The sequence below is a fragment of the Onychomys torridus genome, chromosome 2, assembly GCF_903995425.1.
Source record: "Onychomys torridus chromosome 2, mOncTor1.1, whole genome shotgun sequence".
NCBI lineage: Eukaryota > Metazoa > Chordata > Mammalia > Rodentia > Cricetidae > Onychomys > Onychomys torridus.
In genome coordinates, this window is record NC_050444.1 from 94,213,488 (window position 1) to 94,230,371 (window position 16,884).

A 16,884-nucleotide genomic window follows, 5' to 3' on the forward strand; every position below is an offset into this window, starting at 1 on the left:
CTCTCTTTCCCTCGAAACTTGCCCTTCATTACCCCCACTCATGTCTGGGTTGTTCATGTAGATCTCATCCATTTCTCTGTCATTGGGGGATCCCTGTGTCTTTCTTAGGGTCCTGTTTTCTAGGTAGCCTCCCTGGAGTTGTGAGTAGCAGTCTAGTCATCTTTGTTTTACATCTAGTATCCACTTATGAGTGAGTACATACCATGTTTGTCCTTCTGAGTCTGGGTTACCTCACTCAGGATGATTTTTTCTAGATCCATCCATTTGCCTGCAAATCTCACAGAGATCCTCGGCCGGCCAGGCCCCAGATGGAACTCCAGGAGTCCAATTGGTGAGAAAGAGAAGGGATTGTCCAGTTTCTCAGGTATACAGACTAAAGTCCTGAAAAAGTCCCGTTAAAATTTAAATAGTTCCGAGATTCCAGCCTGGAGCGCACTGTGTGGTCTCCGTTCCTCAAGTGGTATCAGGCCCAGAAGTCCCTTCACTCAGTGCGGGATACAAAGGAGGTCTATGGACATGTTTTTGAGACGCCAGATTTGCTGACAACCAAATATCTCCAGGCTTCTGATAAAGACAGCTCTCAGGACTCACAAAGAGCTGTGAGGACCCTGAGGGAGAGTCAACAGATATGGCCAAAAAAAAAAAAAAAAAAAAAAAAAAAAAAAAAAATGCCAAGAAGGATGTGACAGGCAGGAACTTGCATCAAAACGCTGAAGAGGAGGGAACATTCTCACTGGCCAGTCAGGATGTCCTGAGGAATAGAACCATCAAGAGAGCCAAGCGGAGAAACACCAGACTCCAGCCTGATGATGGGGGAGCTTTCAAAGGGATTAAAGGTCTGGCTGTGCCTTCAGGAGGAGGAGAATTTAGCAGTGGCCCTGGAGGGGAGCCTCGGGAAGGACTAACAACCAGAAAGAATACAGCCAGGGCTGCAGCAGAGCCCAAGGCAGTCCTGGGTTCTGTTGCAGCGAATGGCCCCACCTCTCTGGAGCACGAACAGATCTCAGATCCCCAGACTAACGGCCACAGTCGGTGTCCTGCCTTCTCCAGCCTGGCTTTCAGTCAAGCCTACGCTGGGAGTTGACTGGCCTGAACTGCTCTGTCCGGGACTGGATAGTGAAGCACGTGAACGCAAACCCGTTCTGTGATCTGACACCTGTGTTTAAACAGTATGAGAAATACTTGGTTGCCATCGAAAAGCAGCTCCATAGCAGCTGCGGCTGTCTTTTCGAAAGAGATCCCAACAGGGGCTGGGTTGAGACACAGCCTCCTTCCCGAGATGTTGCCACTGAACTACAGCCAGAGTCAATCACGTCTGAAAAGACTGAGTTTGTAGCTGAGAAGAAAGCGGACCCATCACAAGGAGCAACAAGTGCCTCGTGTAACTTTGGCAAGAACACGACTGAAAGCCAAGTTTGGGTTTCCTTAAGCTCTGGTCCCATGAATGGAGTTTCATCATCTACCAGAAGCTCCAGTTTAACAGGTAAAGGTACCACCCAGAGGAAACCAGTGTCTGCAAACGCCCTGGAGAGTCCAGCACAAGGCAGCGGTGATGAATACAAAGGGGATGAGCCACCCAAGGCGGTCCTTGTTGAAGAGGAGGAGGATGGTTTCTACTCCAGAAGATGTAAACTATTGTACAAGAAAGACAGTGAATTTAAAGAAAAGGGTGTGGGCATACTGCATTTAAAAGCCACAGCCAATCAGAAGACAAGGCTCTTAGTGCGTGATATCAAGTTAGGCAACATACTCCTGAATGTGCTGATCTCAGCCACTATGCCATGTACCCGGATGGGGAAGAATAACGTCCTCATTGTCTGTGTGCCCGATCCACTGCTTGATAAGAAGAATGCCTCCATCGAGGTCACCATGCTAATTCGGATGAAAACAAGTAGGGATGCAGATGAGCTGCACAAAATTTTACTGCAGAGAAAGGGTGCTTGAACACACCAATTCCACTGTGGAGCTTGACAACTTCCTGCTTTTTGCTCTGCTCCCGAAAACGTAGTTTTTCATCTGTCTTTGCTTAGGACACCCTAAGAATTTCCATATAATAGAAATTTTATGAGGAAAATTAAAGCCAACAAAAAACTTCAGATGAGTGTGGAGAAAGTGTCCTCCCTTATTAAGAGTCGCCTAGTATGCAGAATACTTTTGAATAAAAAGGTTTTGGAAATTAAAAAAAAAAAAAAAGAGAGAGAGAGAGAAGGGATTGTATGAGTGAGAATTGTTAAGACCAAGATTGGAAAAAGCACAGGGACAAATAGCCAAACTAATGGAAACACATGAATTATGAACCAAAAGCTGTGGAGGCCCCAAATGGATCAGGCCCTCTGGATAAGTGAGACAATTGAATAGCTTGAACTGTTTGGGAGGCACCCAGGCTGTGGGACCTAGACCTGTCCTTAGTGCATGAGCTGGCTGTTTGGAACCTGGGGCTTATGTGGGAACACTTTGCTCAGCCTGGAAGGAGGGGTCTGGGCTTGCCTGTACTGAATCTACAAGGTTGAGCTGAATCCCCAGGGGAGTCTTTGCCCTGTAGGAGATGGGAATGGGGGGGAGGGGCTGGGGGGAAGGTGGGGAAGGTGGGGGTGGGGGAAGGAGGGAGGAGGACAGGGGAACCCATGGCTGATATGTAAAATTAAAACACAAATACCCCTATTAAAAACAAAAAAAGAAAAATATTTAAAAATAATGTTAGTAGGTTGGGTGGTGGTGGTACATGCCTTTAATCCCAGCACTCAGGAGGCAGAGCCAGGCGGATCTCTGTGAGTTTGAGGCTAGCCTGGTCTACAGAGTGAGATCCAGGACAGGCACCAAAACTACACAGAGAAACCATGTCTCGAAGAAACAAACAAACAAAAAGTTAACATATAAAAAGTCATTTTCTTGCATGTTTGAGTTGGTCATATACAATTTAACACAAAATTAGCAACTAATGATTTTGGAAAGCAGTAATTTGATCTTAGTTCTGCCTCTACATCTTACACTGATGGAGTTAGGAATCAGAGACAATTGTGGGCCTGAAGAAACATAAATGGGGCCCAGGAAACACTTATTAGTAACAGTTAGAGAATTCTAGGCAATGTTTGAGACAAAGAAGTCATTCCTCGACAGCTTAAAGCTACCATGGGAGGCTGGAGTACCAGAGCTGGCAGGTCAGGGTAACCAAAGTCAGTCTCTCCCTGAGGATCACTTGATTGTATGCCTTCTCTAAGTGAGCTGGAAACCCTTTAACTGCTGTCACCTGCTTATCATGCCCATGCCATTGCCTAGCTGCTTCTTCCTCATTTATATCTCTCTCTCCTTTCTTCTCCCCTACTTTCTGTTTTTCTTATCTTGATTTTGAGTTTGGGGGAATAGAAAGCAAGGAATGGAATTCTATTTGGGTTTCATCTGGTCCTCTGGTGGCACCTGCCTTCAAAGATGGGGTCTTCAGTATTTCTCTCCAGATAGGCTCCTGTGTTTCTTTGTTTGTGAGGGGAATTTTCCTGGACTGATGCAGAACCTGTTGGATTCTGGCAAGTGTCTTCATCAGCAAATGTAGGACCATTTTGTGAGTGCAGATAGCAAGTGGTGCAGCTAGAAAGAGCACACTTTCAGCATCTTCAGTGATTTTGAACCAGTTTGTTAAATGTAGAAGGGGCCCTAGAGAAATGCTCACTCAATTTATTCATTTATTCCACAGATATTTTCCAAATATTAAATACTGTCGATTCATAAGTAAACGTTAATCCTTTAAGATATCTCTTTTTATGGATAATTTCCTTTAAAATAAAATGTTGAAAATACTGGCAAGGTTCTATACAGATTGACTCAATTGTGAGGCTTAGCAGGCAGTCAACAAATAAAGACTCAGAAAGATATGAGTGTTCAATGAAGCCATGAGGTCTATTCAACATGAAATAAAATGATATCAAAGTAGAAAACACATCAATGACATGATATGGGTTGAAACACACATAAAATGATGTGTTTTGTTAAATATTATTTATACAATTAAAATGTAAAACACAGTTTTATGTATCACATATACATATTATTTTACTATATATATTCATTTATAGTAAGAAGTATAGTAAAAAAGTATCAGTGTGTCAGCTGATCATTTTACTATGTAAACTATATTAGAAAGCATGCAAGGACAGAGCACCCTGCAGCAAAGAAGTTACCATTCAATAGCTCCATGCAACTGTATTGACGTCTCTTACAACCATGGGGCTGAGCAAATGATATTCCAAAGAGTGCATACTGTGTGATTTATATAAAAACCGAAGTCAGTGTTTCTTGATGGAGTCAGGATTTGGGGTTGAAGAAGGTTAGAGACTGTAAATGGGTTCAGATGACCTATGGGCAGTGTTGTTATGTCCTACTCTCCAATCTAGTCTCTGGCTGCAGTGATGTTGCTGGTATATGAAAACTCATTGAACTATGCACTTGCTAATGCTTACTTACCGAATACGTGTTATACTATAAAACTTGAAAATGCTATTTGAAAAAGAAAAGAAAATTCTTAGGTAAAATGGCATATTGTGGCATTTACTTATGCAGGTTTGATGGGATCACAGATGTTAGGGCTTTTTTTTTTTTTGACATTTCTTGTGTTTTTCTATTTATTTGTAGTGTTTCACTCTAAGCAGAGGAAGCAGTTGCACAAGGGCAGAGAGAGAAGACATTGTGATCAGCCGAGTTGGCAGTAACAAATGAGCAAAGCTGGGATACCATTGAAGACTTGTTGATGCCGAAGAGCCACACATCAGCCAGTCCTCCCACTCCCCACCTCAGTTCAACTCTGGCTGCTAGCTTTCATAAAATTCCCCAATAATTTGGCTTGTTAGTCTGGAAACCCGTTCACCTTCTGCTTTTAGGTCTTGTAAAGGGTCTGTTATGTTGTTAACAACCATAACAGTAGCAGCCACTGATGCCTTATCCTGCAGAGCTAAGGTGGGCAAAGGAGTAGAGATGGTAACTTTTCTGCTTTTCAGACTCCTAAACAAGGATGGGCAGGCAGGCACTCAGGCCTCCAGGGGATGCTACTTTATAAGATACACTGGGTGAGATCAAATCCTTTTTGGAAAATGTCTGGAATTCTTTTTTCTCATTTCCAAAATAAAAACAGACGTCAAATTCAACATTGTTAATAGGTAATGTTGCTCCCATTTTCTCTGGCTGTTGAAAAAACACATGTTGACTTTCATTGGAAATTTCAGCAATATTGAGTTTGATTTTAAATGCATCATTTATTTGAGATAGAGGAACCTTTAGGCAGTATTTTCAGGAGCGTTCACAGCCTCTGCTTGCTCTGGGTAAATGCAGTAGAGAGTGTATGTGATGCCCTTTGGAGCTTACTGTTCACCTTTGGTGTGTGCAGTTACTGGGCCCTGCAGTCACTTCAGTGCCTGGGTGATCCCATTGTTTGTCATCAATGTCACATCAGCATATCACACTTGTTTGCAGAATTTGAGGAAGACAGTGAAGCGTGCTAAATGTGAAAGAGCTTACTATGAAAAGAAGAGTGGGAGTGGGTGGGCCTGAGGTCTTGATGGTTGGTTCACTTTTGTGTACCTTGCAAGCAAAGCTGCAAGAAGATACATTCCACATCAACACTGGGAATTTCTCAGTGGGGAAGTTGATCATCCGGGAACTTCTTGGCTTCAGCATATTCTGAAGAGCCTGTTAATATTTGCTGCCCCCTGTAGTTTGCTCTTGCAAACATTCTGAAAAGTTGAGAGCTACCCCAAATAGCCTTTGTTTGTCCCTTTTCGCTGTTCAGCCCAGCTCCACACATCAGTGCTGACATGGAGAAGGCAGAGGCTACTTTTATGTGACACAGTGATTTCTTTTAAATGGATAAACTGTGGGAAATGGTGGCCTTATAAAACATGCAGATTGTGTTATATGGAAAAAGCCTGCTCAAATAAATATGATTTTCCTTCAAAAGGCAAAGGAAGCATCTGTTTATTAAAGCACTTTCTCAATTTCCTACTGCCTTCAGAATCGACTGTGCGACATGATTGCCATTGTCTTGAAGCACAATAGCTTCTAATAGCATTAAGCTTAAAATAATATAGTAGAACAGTCCACATTCATGGTTTGTTCATTTGCTGAAAATAATATAGATGACAGAAATTATGCTCAAACTTAAAGTAGCTTAAAATAGCACATGGAACACTACGAATTTTACCCGGCTCAGTGATGAATGAAATTTCATTATAAAGAATCGCAGCCTGATATCTTGTAAAAATTTTGGAACTGGTTAACAACATGAACAAATGCTGAGGGCAAAGGTAACAAATGGGTTTACTTTGGCAATAGAGTAATGAAGAGCTGGTGATCTTAAGATAATGTCACCCACGAGCTCCTGTGACTTGAATAGCTTTAGGTTTAATTTCATGATGCGATTGGCCTATGTGCATGTTAATTCCCAGAAAAATTATATACGAGTATGAGAGTATGGATTAGTTTGTGTACACTAAAACCTCCATTGGGCACATAAAACATCTCCCCTAGTTCCTTGAGAGTCTACAATGTGCATTCACATTCACATTCATGTTTGTTTTTTATCAGAAATATGCTCATAAGTTGAAGAATCTAATCTCTCTCTCTCTCTCTCTCTCTCTCTCTCTCTCTCTCTCTCTCTCTCTCCCCCCCCCCCCCCCGTGTGTGTGTGTGTGTGTGTGTGTGTGTGTGTGTGTGTGTGAGAGAGAGAGAGAGAGAGAGAGAGAGAGAGAGAGAGAGAGAGAAACATGAGCTAATTTATGGTTTCTAAATTTCTTTTCATGTCAAGAAGCAGAATTTAAGGCTGATTTCTGTTTGTTTGTTTCATTTTGTTTTGCAGTTAATTGAGATGAATTAAATGATGCTACACAAAAATGTTTCTTTAGCCATATGGAAACCTACTACTGTAGAAAATTCCTAAAATATATACCTATTTGCTGTGAAAAGTAATTAAAAGGAGTCACTGAATAAAGGGGAGATACTATCCCTGTTAGACATCTTATGCGACCAAGTAAAACCTTCAAGTGTCAAGAATGGGTTACATCTTATTAATAAACTGGCAAAAGGGGCCCATAGACCTTCTCCCCAAATATCATGGACTATTACCAAGGCAATTTGTTACTCTCCATAACCTGATGGTAAGGCCCTACTACTGAAGACAACTTATTTATTCAACATTATTATTATTTTTTCAATATTGAGGAATTGAGCTGATACTCAGCTAGAAGCTTCATTCCTACTGAATAGTGTTCATGGTGCTAGAAGGTACTTTGTTTTCTACCGGAGGAGGAAAGAAATAATCAATTTCACTCAGCTACAAACTCTACAACCTACAATAGAGACCTACCACCTGCAAGATATATTGGTGCAATAGCAGCAAAAAATTTATGATAATAACCCACAATTTTAATTGTTTTTAGGGCCCATGCAATGGAGCCAATAACTACTCCAATAAATGCTAAAGTATCCAAGAACCTGAGAAGAGATAAGTCATGGCCTATAGAAAAACCTACTACTATTGTTTTTCTAATGGAACACAGCAACAAAATTACTCTATATTGTTTAACCCTCATCAGAGATGTTCTTCATGTAGTAGATGGGAATTAACAAAGAGTTTCACAACTGGTCAACATGTAAATAATGAGAGACTTTGGAGCTCTCAGCCCTAAATGGAATGTCTTTAATAAACCCCTCCCCTCAAGGCCCAGGGATTGATGCAGAAAAGGACGCAGAAAGATTGTAAGAGCTAGAGGTGGTAGATGATTCCAAAGGAAGACTGTCTTTCAGCCACGGCAGGGATGTGGCACATATGACCATACAGAGACTGTGATAGCATACCCAAAACCTGCATAGTTTCAAACCAGACAAAATCCTTGCTCTGAGAAGGGAAGTGGATATAAATTCCACCCCTAACCAAGAAGTTACAGTAACCTGCAATTGATACCTGCTGGAAATGGAAAATTAGTTTTCTCTGATGGAGTCTCACTGGCTATAGCTACCATACTCCAGGGCAGGGCCAATACCCAAGAGTAGTTGGCCAACACAATACAACTCTGGGGTGTTTTTGTGTGTTTGTTTTTAAATGTTTCAGTTTTGTTTTTTGTTTTTGTCAAAAATATTGTATCAAAAATATTTTACTATAAATAAGTTTTTATTTCTAACTGTTTTTTCCTTTAATTTTGATATTATAATTACATCATTTCCCCTTCCCTTTTCTTACTCTGAACTCCCATATATTCCCCCTGGCTCTCTTTCAAATTGTTTCTTTAATTGCTGTTATAAACATAACATAGGTATAAATATATGTGTATATATTCCTAAATACATCCTGCTCTGTCTGTATACTGTTAGTTATCTGCATGTTTTCAGGGCTGACCAATTGGTACTGGATAACCAGTTGGTATGTTCTCCTCTGGGGAAGCTGTTTCTCCCATTCTCACCATCCCTCAGTTGTCTACAGTTCTTTTTGTAGGCTTAAGGCCTCATGGTCTTTTCTCTATACATTTTGGCATGTGCATTGTTGTTATCCTTGTTCAGCTCATGTTTAGGCAATAGTGATGAGGAAATTTCATGGATGTAGCTTCTGACATTACTAGGAGACACCATTCCTAAGCAACATTCCTGATTGTCTGGCTCTTAAATCTTTCCTGTTTGTTTGTTTGTATATTTTGGAGAGAGACACGATATGAAGTTGGGTAGGAAGAGAGGTTGGAAAGGGAAAAGAACATGATCAAAATATATTGCTTGAAAATGTTTGATGCAATGTTTTTAAAAAAGAAAAAAATTATAACAAGGTCTCATGTATCTCAAGTTGGCCTTGAATTATTTATATACCTGTTTCTGCCTCTTGAGTGCTGGGATTATGAGTGTGTGCTACCACTGTTGGCTGCCAATTTCTAAACAAATTAAAAACAAATGATTTTTTCACAGGAGAACTTTCAATATCTGAGGCTTGATCATTTACACTGACAGTCAATTTTTATTAAAAATTTATTGACATTGCTATTTCACTTTGAGGTAATAAACAGAGGCCTACCTCTACAAAATCCAGAGCTATTTACTAAACATCCATGACTACCTGTTGAGATGAATCTATAAGATGAGCAAAGGGTGTTGACCCTTTTTTTTTTTTAGGTTCATGTAGACTAATGGACAACAAGAGAGAATAAGAATCAGAGAGAGTCACTAAAGACAGATTCTTCTTGCTTATATCATTTAGAAGATCTAGTCTGAAGTAATCTGAGGTTTGGAAAGGAAGGAAACTGTGCCAGCACAAGGGATGAAAATATACTTCCTAAAAAGCAGACACTGAGCATAGAAAAAGTTTGAAACTGGTCTTAGAGATTTGTGGTAGTCTCAAAAGAAACCTTGGTCTAAAGATCCTTAGCACCTACAGACAACACAGAAAAGAGTTTTTTAGTGAGATGGATGGCCTCAGCATTTATTTGAGCAGTGTCTTGAAAGAGACCTGTCGAAGAGGCTTGGCTAGAATGAAAGAGATTCTTCTGCAAATTGCTTGAAAGGTCAGCAATCTGTGAAGGTGTAAACTGATGGGAAGAATGCTGAGTTGGATGAGTAAATATTTTATTTCCTATTCTTTATGTATTGTGTGGAATTCAGTTTCAGTGCAAAACTTTTCTGCATATATATATATATATATATATATATATATATATATATATATTTAGAGATATATTTTTGTATATTGTTTATACATACATGTGTATATATATATATATATATGCACTACATGAATGCCTGGTGCCCATGCAGGCCAGAAGAGGTTGTTGAATCTTTTGGAACTAAAATTACAGAAGATTGTGAGTTACCATGTGGGTGCTGGGAACTGAACTTGGGTTTTCTGCAAGATTGCTCGTAGCATCTTGCTAGACCCAGTCCCCAAAGGTATTTTGTTACTAATATCAGGATTAGTACTACCTTTTTGCTGTTATCGTGGTATTAAGGTAGCTAGACAGACATTAGCAGGCTTGGAAGTCATTGCGGATGGAGCCCTTCCTCATACTCTGCCTTGACACTGTCTGCTGTTTCCCTGATAACACTAGAAAGAGAAGCATCACAATTTAAGATTAAAAATACCACAGGGAAAGATAAAGACATCTGGGCTTTGTTGAGGCCCAAGGAAAGCTACTATGTCTTTGTCTGAAGAAAGGATTCTGAGTTCGGCCCACTGTGGAGCCAAGACATCCTGATCAACCTAAATGTTGGATTTGATATGCTATTCTCCCTTAAGACTTAATCCAGATGGACCTAAAAGCCAACTGTCTATGAGACCACCCCTAAGGAATGCTGATTTGCCCAAAGACTTGCTAATGGAATGAGGAGAATAACTGGCCCCTCAATGAGATAAAGCACTTATCTCCTAGAAAGCCCACCTCTAGGGCACATGTTTATGGATCTTCACTGTTGTATTTGTCCACTTTCCCATGCTACCATTTTCCTTCATTCTGTCTTTTTTTTTCTGTTACCAGCTAAACACCTAAACACGCTCTCTCTGACATTGTGCTTTCTCACTGTTTCTCTGTTATTCTACCCTCTCTGCAGCTGCTTGCTGGTCTCAACTCAAAATTACTTTCTCTCTTCATATGTCTTCTTCTTTTAGGTGGCAACTGCAATTTCCAAGTCTTCTGCTGTATTACTTTTCTCTCAATAAACTGCTTCTTAAGCTTTCTTCTAAGTTTGTTTTAAAATTCTTTTATCAATGAGACTGAGAACCAACAACTGAGAGACCCAATTCCCTGTAACAATCTATTCTTAGTGGAAAGCAATAATGTGATAAGCACAGTTTGTAAAGTGGAAAATGCTACATAAACAAAACAGATGTGATCCACATTCCAGTAGAAGCCAGGCTTCACTGGCAAAAATGGTGTGCAGTCAAATATTTTAAGGTATGTTACTTTCGTTTATGTTGCATTTGTTTAACTCTGTGAAGCTGTGTTACTATGCCTGTCTAAAACACCTGATGGTCTAATAAAGAACTGGCCAATAACAAAGCAGGAGAAAGGATAGGAGGAGCTGGCAAGAGAGAGAATATATAGAGGGAGAAATCTGGAAAGGGAGATTGAGGAAGAACAAGAGAAGGAGGAGGGCTCTAGGGGCCAGCCATGTAGCTATACAACAAGCCACAGAGTAAGAGTAAGATTTACAGAAGTAAGAGAACAGGAAAAGCCCAGAGGCAGAAGATAGATGGGATAAGTTAAGAAAAGTTGGCTAGAAACTAAGCCAAGCTAAAGCTGGGCATTCATAAGTAAGAATAAGCTGGTGGTAGGCCTCCAAAAAGAGTAAAATAAACATCAATGGTGGCCATTATCAATAGTCTTCTGCTCTTCCCCCTGAATCCATCTACAGTTTACTGCACTACACTCTCTCTTTTCAGAAAAAATTCTCTCCTTGTTCTGTTGTCAATGATTAATTTAGTTCTTTAGTATGGTCTATACAACATTTACTCATGTTATCTTTTACATGAGAACATATTGCCTCTTGGTGGCTTGTGTTTTTGTTTGAAAATGATTAATTGTATGAAAGCCTCAGAACTCTCCTTTATTTGGAAGCAAAGAAGGAAGGTAAAGGCAACTGTGTCCAGATGGTAGCAAAGAAAACCAAGGGACATCCTGACCCTGTCACAAGTGGCCTGGCTCTTCTCTGGTCCTCAACAATTCTCTGTTCTTTTCTGGACATTTATTTATAGAAAGACAATGACAATTTTGATTCTCTATTATACATCATTTGAATTGGGTAAAAAAATAATGTGTTAAGAAAAGTATTCATTTTGAGCACAAAGAATTTCTTTCAAAACTTAAAGGCAAGAGAAAGCTGGATGAGAGTTAAATCTCTATGTCAGATACCTTCAACATTTAAAACATCAACATGTAAGATGGGGAAGGTAATTTTTGATGCAATTATTTCTAAATCTCAGAAATGAGCTAAACCCCTCATCCTAGGATACATATTACCTATTTCTGTTGCAGTGTATTGACACAGAATGTAGGTGTACATACAGCAAACAGGCAAGGCATTGGTGAAGGAGCCTAGGAAGGAGGGAACTGAATTCTCCATTTTCACTTTTTAAGAAGACACATTGCAGAAAGAGAGTACTACTTTCATGCTACAGTCAATTCACTAAGAAAAGCAGATATGGGGTGAGCTATCTGGGGTCAGAAAGGACACATTGTAAAACAGGGCACCAGTAAAAATGACTATGAAAAATCATTGTTTTGTGTTATCTGCCTCAGTGACCTGCCTGTCAAATGTCTCCCTCATAATTGTTTATGCCACGTCATTTTATCTTCCTGTCTTTAGGAAAGCTATGCAGAGACTGGAGGACTGGGTAATATATCTGCTATGCAGAGCTCCTGGAATCTTATGATATGAATTAAGGAAGTGTTGCCCAGGACCACCAGGATTACCATCCTGAACCTTAGCCTCAGCAGAGCTTCCATTAGCTCAGAACTCTTCCCTACTGATGGTAGCCTGCCCTCCCTATGGAAAGGCAGTTGAAAATAATGGACAGCGGGCATCTGTAATTTACAAATTGACTGTGTTCTCAAACATTAATTCAGGACATCACTCAATTCAACCTAAAGGGCTGGGCTTCCACAGTTCTGTGCTGTTCTTCAAATAAATGCATCCCCATCCTGAGTGTAGATAAATAGCCACAACATGCGATATCCAGATGTGGCTTCAAGGTTCTAAATCACAAATTTTCTGGGGGCGGGGGCGGAGGCAAATGCTTGCAAGCTGGATACAGTGGTGCATGCTTTTAACCCCAGCACCCAGGATACCGGTGGATCTCTGTAAGTTCCAAACCAGCCTGATGTACAGAATGAGTTCCAGGACAGCCAGAGCTACACTGTGAGACCCTGTCTCGATGTGGGGTGGTGGGATACTTGCAAATATGTTCCTTTATATTTTATTTTCCAGGTCGTGCATGTGCTGGTTGCTCCATGGCTGGACCAGTTTTGGGCATGGTGGTAAGGGTGGGTTTAGAGGAGACAGCCTGTGTTTAGACTTGAGGGGATGCTTGGGACCCACACAAGTGAGCACTTCTCCTCTCACTCCCATTTGTGATGTGTCACAGTGGGGACTGCTAATTCCCACCAGATGCCAGTATGTGTATGTTTTCCTGTCCTTGTGGGTGAGCTTGGCAGTCAGCACAGTGCCTTAGACACTGAAATGGGAGGCGTTGAACATCATCATATTGAAGTCTAGACATCTAAGAGCAACAAGCTTTTGTAAACATGAATTTTTATGAAAAACCCAAATTATTTCAAATATGCTTGAACATGTCTTTCTTTTAGAGTATTTTTATTAAAACTTTTCTAAGATTTTCCTTCCTTCCTCCCTCCATCCCTCTGTACCTCCCTTCCTTCCTTCTTTCCCTTCTTCCTTCCCTCCTTCCTCTCTCTCTCTCTCTTCCATTCTTGATGTAGATCATTATATAGCCCTCCCTGGCCTGGAACTCACATAGACCAGGCTGGCCCTGAACTAACTGAGATGTTTTTGCCTATCAAATCTAAAGCTGGCTGCTGTTCTTCTTGTTACTCTGACTTTTATCTTAAAAAGTGGAGTGAGTCCTCATGTAAGTCCATGAGCACAAGATAAGTAACAATTGACTCTATTCACATTAGTGGGCTTTATCAAGCTAGAAAAAGTGGTCTGGAAAAAGAAAAGAAAGTAGAAGGCAGGGCAGGGAATAATGCAAAGGGAGAATTATGGATGTAGAAGGCACAAGAACCAGAAGCATGGAAAATAGTGAGGCAGAGGTATTTGTGATCATCCTGACCTCACTAAATTGCACTAGCTTTGCCTAAATTCCCAAGTGCCCAGTGGGATGGGAATCCATAGGTGCCAAATTCAGAAAGATGCTGTAAGAAGCTAGGAGAAGTTTCAGAAGAAAGAAAAGGCAGTTGATAGAGAAGTTGCCTTTACTCAATGATGACATTGAAAAGAACGCTACTCACAAATCTTAACAACAGTGTAAAAGTGACAGTATACAAAGGGCTGTTCATTCACACATTTGTCTTATGTGTAGTGAATCATAATAGCTGCCTGTGATATGGAGAGGGAACACTTTGTCTCCACTTCAGAGACCCAAAACAAGTCCACAATGCTCCCTGACCATGCAGTGACTGTGCTAAGCTTCATCAATGGAACTGGCAGGTGGGGCTGGATCCTGGGTGTATGGTTCTCACCACTCAGTTCTTTGCTTCTCAGGCCACTCCTGATTACCAAGCTGCACTGGTACAGTGTGGTGATGTACTGTGCCCCCCAATATACTGTGTCTCTCAAAAAAATTTGCCTGAAGATCAGAGGAAAAAGCCAGGCACTATATAGAAATCAAACAATAGTAGCACACACCTTTAATCCTATCACTTGGCAGGCAGGGATCTGTCTGGATCTCTGTGAGTTCAAGGCCACATTGGGAACAGAGCCAGGCGTGGTGGCACAAGCCTTAAATTCCAACACTAGTTTACCATAGAGGTCTGGAGGTTTGTACAGACAGACAGGAAGTAACAGAGCTAGGCAGGAAAGAGGAAGTGATGTAGCTGGACAGAGAGAGCAAATCAGATGGCAGAACAGCAAGGCATATAGGCATGGGTAGACAGGAAGTCCCTTGCTTTTGGAAGCTGAGGAGTTGGTGAGGTAGGTTAGCTGTGGCTTTCCCTATTTCCCTTGTCTCTCAGGTTTTCACCCCTATATCTAGCTCCATGTTTTTTTATTTAATAAGACTGTTTAAAAATTCATCTACAGTACAGCTTTATTCAGAAAACAGATTTTTGACAACTCTTCACAATTGTTCCATCTTCCTCACTGTTTCAGTTAATCAAACTCTCCTTGACCCTACAGTACAGCTTCTTTCAGAAAACAGATTTTTGACAATTTCTTCACAATTGTTCCATCTCCCTCACTGTTTCAATTAATCAAACTCTCCTTAACCCTACTAAACTTGCCTTTGTTCTAATACCTTACCTCCCCTTGTCTTCCTCAAAGTCATTTGCAGATTCAAGGCAAGATTAGAACACCCTTCTCTTAGATTGTAGTTAGGGACACAGGCACAAGTACCTCACTCTTCCTCTGCATCACACCAACTATCCTGAGAACGCAGGTAAAATTCTCTGAAACTCAGTACTATTATTTGAGAAATAGTCACAACTAGTGTTGCAGAAAGCTTTCCTCTCACACAGTCTTTATATATGGACATTACACACATAGCACACACATCACATACGTGTACATACATTCAAACACCACACAGAGGGCACACACACACACACACACACACACACACACATCACACACATATGCATATACACAAACATTGCATACAGAATACACACAGGTAACATATAAATATACATCACCACACACTACACACAGAGCACACACATGCCACACACATATACATATACACATACACAAATACCATACACAGAGTATACATACACATCACACGCATATATTCCACACACACCACAGCATAATCAATACACACATAGATACCACACACATGCACCCCACCACACATACCATACCACACACATCACATGCATACACATATATACCATACATACACACATACCACACATACACACATACCACACATACATCAGTTGTACATATGCACATCGTGTATACACACACACACATCAATACATGTTTTCCATTCACATCTTCCATGCAGGCTACTTAAGTGATTATGTTATACTCTATACATAAGATCTGTTCTTTGATGTATCCCTACTTTCAACCTCATTTAGCTTCTACGTGAATTTCTAAGAGAGTATTTGTTACCCTGCCATGAGTTAGAAAACTATTATAGGAATGTGGGTGGTAGGGTAACAGCAACATAGTAAAACTTGTTTGCAAGGCTTCTTGGGAGCCAGACCTTCTGAACCTGAATCTGTCTTTCCAGCAAGGCATGTGGGAATTGCACACACTAAGGTTTAAGAAGCATTGCCACAAATTACATGCTTCCCAGAAGCAGGAAGAGCAAGGCTGGCAAGTCTTGGTGGCTTAGAAATCCAAGTGAATCTCCAAATGATGTTTCCTTAGTTTGTTTTGTTTTTCCATGGGGTATATTCCTATATGCCTCTTCATCTTATTTTTTAATATAGGGTTTATCATAGCGTGTGCAGCTGCCTACTGCAGCTAGACTAGATAAACAATGAGCCCTTCAGATGTCTGTTCATGCCAGTGCTTAGGACTGGGGTTACAGATGGGCTTTTACACAAGGGCCAAGGGGCTGAATTCATATTGTAATTCTTATGCAGCAAGCATTTTACCCACTAAGCCATCCCCCAAGATGATTTGCTATTTGAAAGATCTCACATAGTCTAGGCTGATAGGACTTGCTAGGTAGACAAGGTTGAAACTTTTCTTCTGGTCTCCATGGGTATTTGAGTACATGCACACAGGGGTGTATGGAGACATGCATGGATACACATAAATAAAAATAAATCTATTAAAAACAAACATTATTTTAAAAAGAAATGTTTATTATTGTGATCACTTTACTAAACAAATAAATGTGCTCATAGGGAAAGTCCACATTTGATTATAAACTCACAATGTACATTTTCATAAGATTGAAATAAATTCTCTCAGATATAAAAACACACATATTTTTCCCACTGAAGTGAGCACATTTGACCATATTTTTTGGAAGGCATATACATTAAAATTGGCTGAAATTGTAAAGTTTAAACTTGGCAAGATTGTCAGAAAATAGGGCCAGAGTTAGAAGAAAATCTCTTCAAGACTTAGCTGACATTATCAATTAGAATCATATATAGACCAATAAAATAAAATAAAATAAAGAAAGGAACATAGTCATCCTTTTGGGTCACCCTTACCAGTCCTCTCCTCTAA

The 16,884-nt window shown here is 40.4% G+C and overlaps 2 protein-coding genes across 38 annotated transcripts in view; one reads left to right on the forward strand and one right to left on the reverse strand.

The window, feature by feature from the left end:
- Ptprd (protein tyrosine phosphatase receptor type D) overlaps window positions 1-16,884 on the reverse strand; it is a 2,001,112-nt gene that overhangs the window by 541,288 nt on the left and 1,442,940 nt on the right. The gene's annotated exons all lie outside the window — the stretch shown is intronic.
- LOC118577104 (nuclear pore complex protein Nup50-like) lies at window positions 668-1,944 on the forward strand (the record flags this gene model as incomplete). The annotated part of the gene is given in 2 exon segments (XM_036177149.1): window positions 668-1,073; window positions 1,076-1,944. Coding segments are annotated over 2 exon segments (1,275 nt in total), but the record flags the coding sequence as incomplete, so codon positions are not given.